At 29.9% G+C, this 1,582-nt stretch overlaps 1 protein-coding gene across 1 annotated transcript; it reads left to right on the top strand.

Moving 5' to 3' along the window:
* On the top strand, positions 669-1,406 carry LOC107634064 (pathogenesis-related protein 1-like). The gene has a single exon (XM_016337647.2). The coding sequence runs from the start codon at positions 728-730 to the stop codon at positions 1,229-1,231; it is 504 nt and encodes a 167-aa protein (XP_016193133.1). The 5' UTR covers positions 669-727; the 3' UTR covers positions 1,232-1,406.

Here is a 1,582-nt window from a genome sequence, read left to right as displayed (position 1 = left end):
ATTAATAATATAAATTATTTTATACTGTTGGTCAATTATGTTTATTTTTTTAATTTAGATGACTATCCAGGTATGCTTTGATTGTAAAATATGATTATTTTTACTGATATGACGATACCTAATTCATATTGATTATTTTTGTATAACTACTTTACACTCTTAGTATATTAAAATTAAATTCTATGAATAACTAAATTAAAACTTTTCAATATTTTTTCCTTAATGAATGCCTTTACGACATTTTTTGCTAATCTAGAAATAAATAGTGTATTATTATTATTATTTGAACTCTGCTAAGTAGATAGTAGTTTTGTAATTAACATAATAGCCAGTCCTTATAGAAGTGTTATAAAAAATATAATAATTTATGTATGCACTCTTTATTAATCTGTGTCTATTGTACTAATTATTCCGATTCATATATCCATGTACGTTGTATATATATAAAAAGGTGGAAATTTAGGTGTAGTCGACTTCACGTGAAATTGATAATTGAGAGCTGTTAGATGATTTGACTGATTTGACTAATTTTTCTAACGACTTAATATATATATCAACTTCAACATGTATGTATGTAAAAATTGATAAAATATCAACAACTTAATATATTAACTGTTAAAAAGAAATCATTGTCCTCTAAAATTTCTTACTACACACATATATATAAGAATTCGAACACTCTTTTGCAATGATCACATAACCAAAAAAAAGAAAAAAAGGAGAGAGAATGAGAAAGTTGCCGATTCTGGCAGTGCTAACAACAAGTGTTGTAAGCATACTTCCATTATGTTTGTTGGCTCAAAACTCTCCACAAGACTATCTTAAAGTTCACAATATTGCACGTACAAGAGTTGGGGTTAAACCTCTAGTGTGGGATTCTGAGTTAGAATCACATGCTAACAAGTTTTTGAGTAACCACATTGAAGATTGTATGCGGGTGGATTATATCGACCCTAGTCCGTTTGCGCGGAACATGCTTATTAGTGGTTCGACAGAAAACCTTACAGGAGTAGATGCTGTGGCATGGTGGGTGGCACAGAAACAAAATTATGACTACGAATCCAACTCTTGCATAGATGGTACTCTTCAATGTCTTACCTATACTCAGGTGGTTTCTAAGGCATCTATTTATTTAGGGTGTGCTAGAGACGAGTGTAACAATAATGGAGGCACCATTGTTATTTGTTACTATGACCCCCCGGGTAACGATGATGGTCAACGCCCCTATTGATGATTAATTAGTATTTACCAAATAATAATCCAAGTTAAACGCAGCTACATACATATCCCTTAATTACTAAATAAGTTTGTTGCACTATGTAATATGGTTCTTGGTATTGCAGTTTTTTATGGTTTTTTTTTTTGTTTTGCAACTATATATGGTTGTGTATGTTTAATTTGTCAAACGTTTTTTGCCCTCTGTTCTATAATCTATATATGTGGGTATACTTTTTCATTTAATAATTAAAAATGTCCTCAATTGGTACTCATAATATCATGGTTCTGAGTTCTAATAACGTATATTTTCCATAATCAATTTATAATTATTGCGTCATTTTATGATGAAAAGTAGTTTTGACGA

This window comes from Arachis ipaensis, chromosome B03, assembly GCF_000816755.2.
Source record: "Arachis ipaensis cultivar K30076 chromosome B03, Araip1.1, whole genome shotgun sequence".
Classification (NCBI taxonomy): Eukaryota; Viridiplantae; Streptophyta; class Magnoliopsida; order Fabales; family Fabaceae; genus Arachis; species Arachis ipaensis.
This window is presented reverse-complemented; position numbering and strand designations above follow the sequence as displayed.

Bases quoted from the DNA above. Each gene is read 5' to 3' on its own strand.
- LOC107634064 (XM_016337647.2), top strand. From the start codon at position 728: ATGAGAAAGTTGCCGATTCTGGCAGTGCTAACAACAAGTGTTGTAAGC.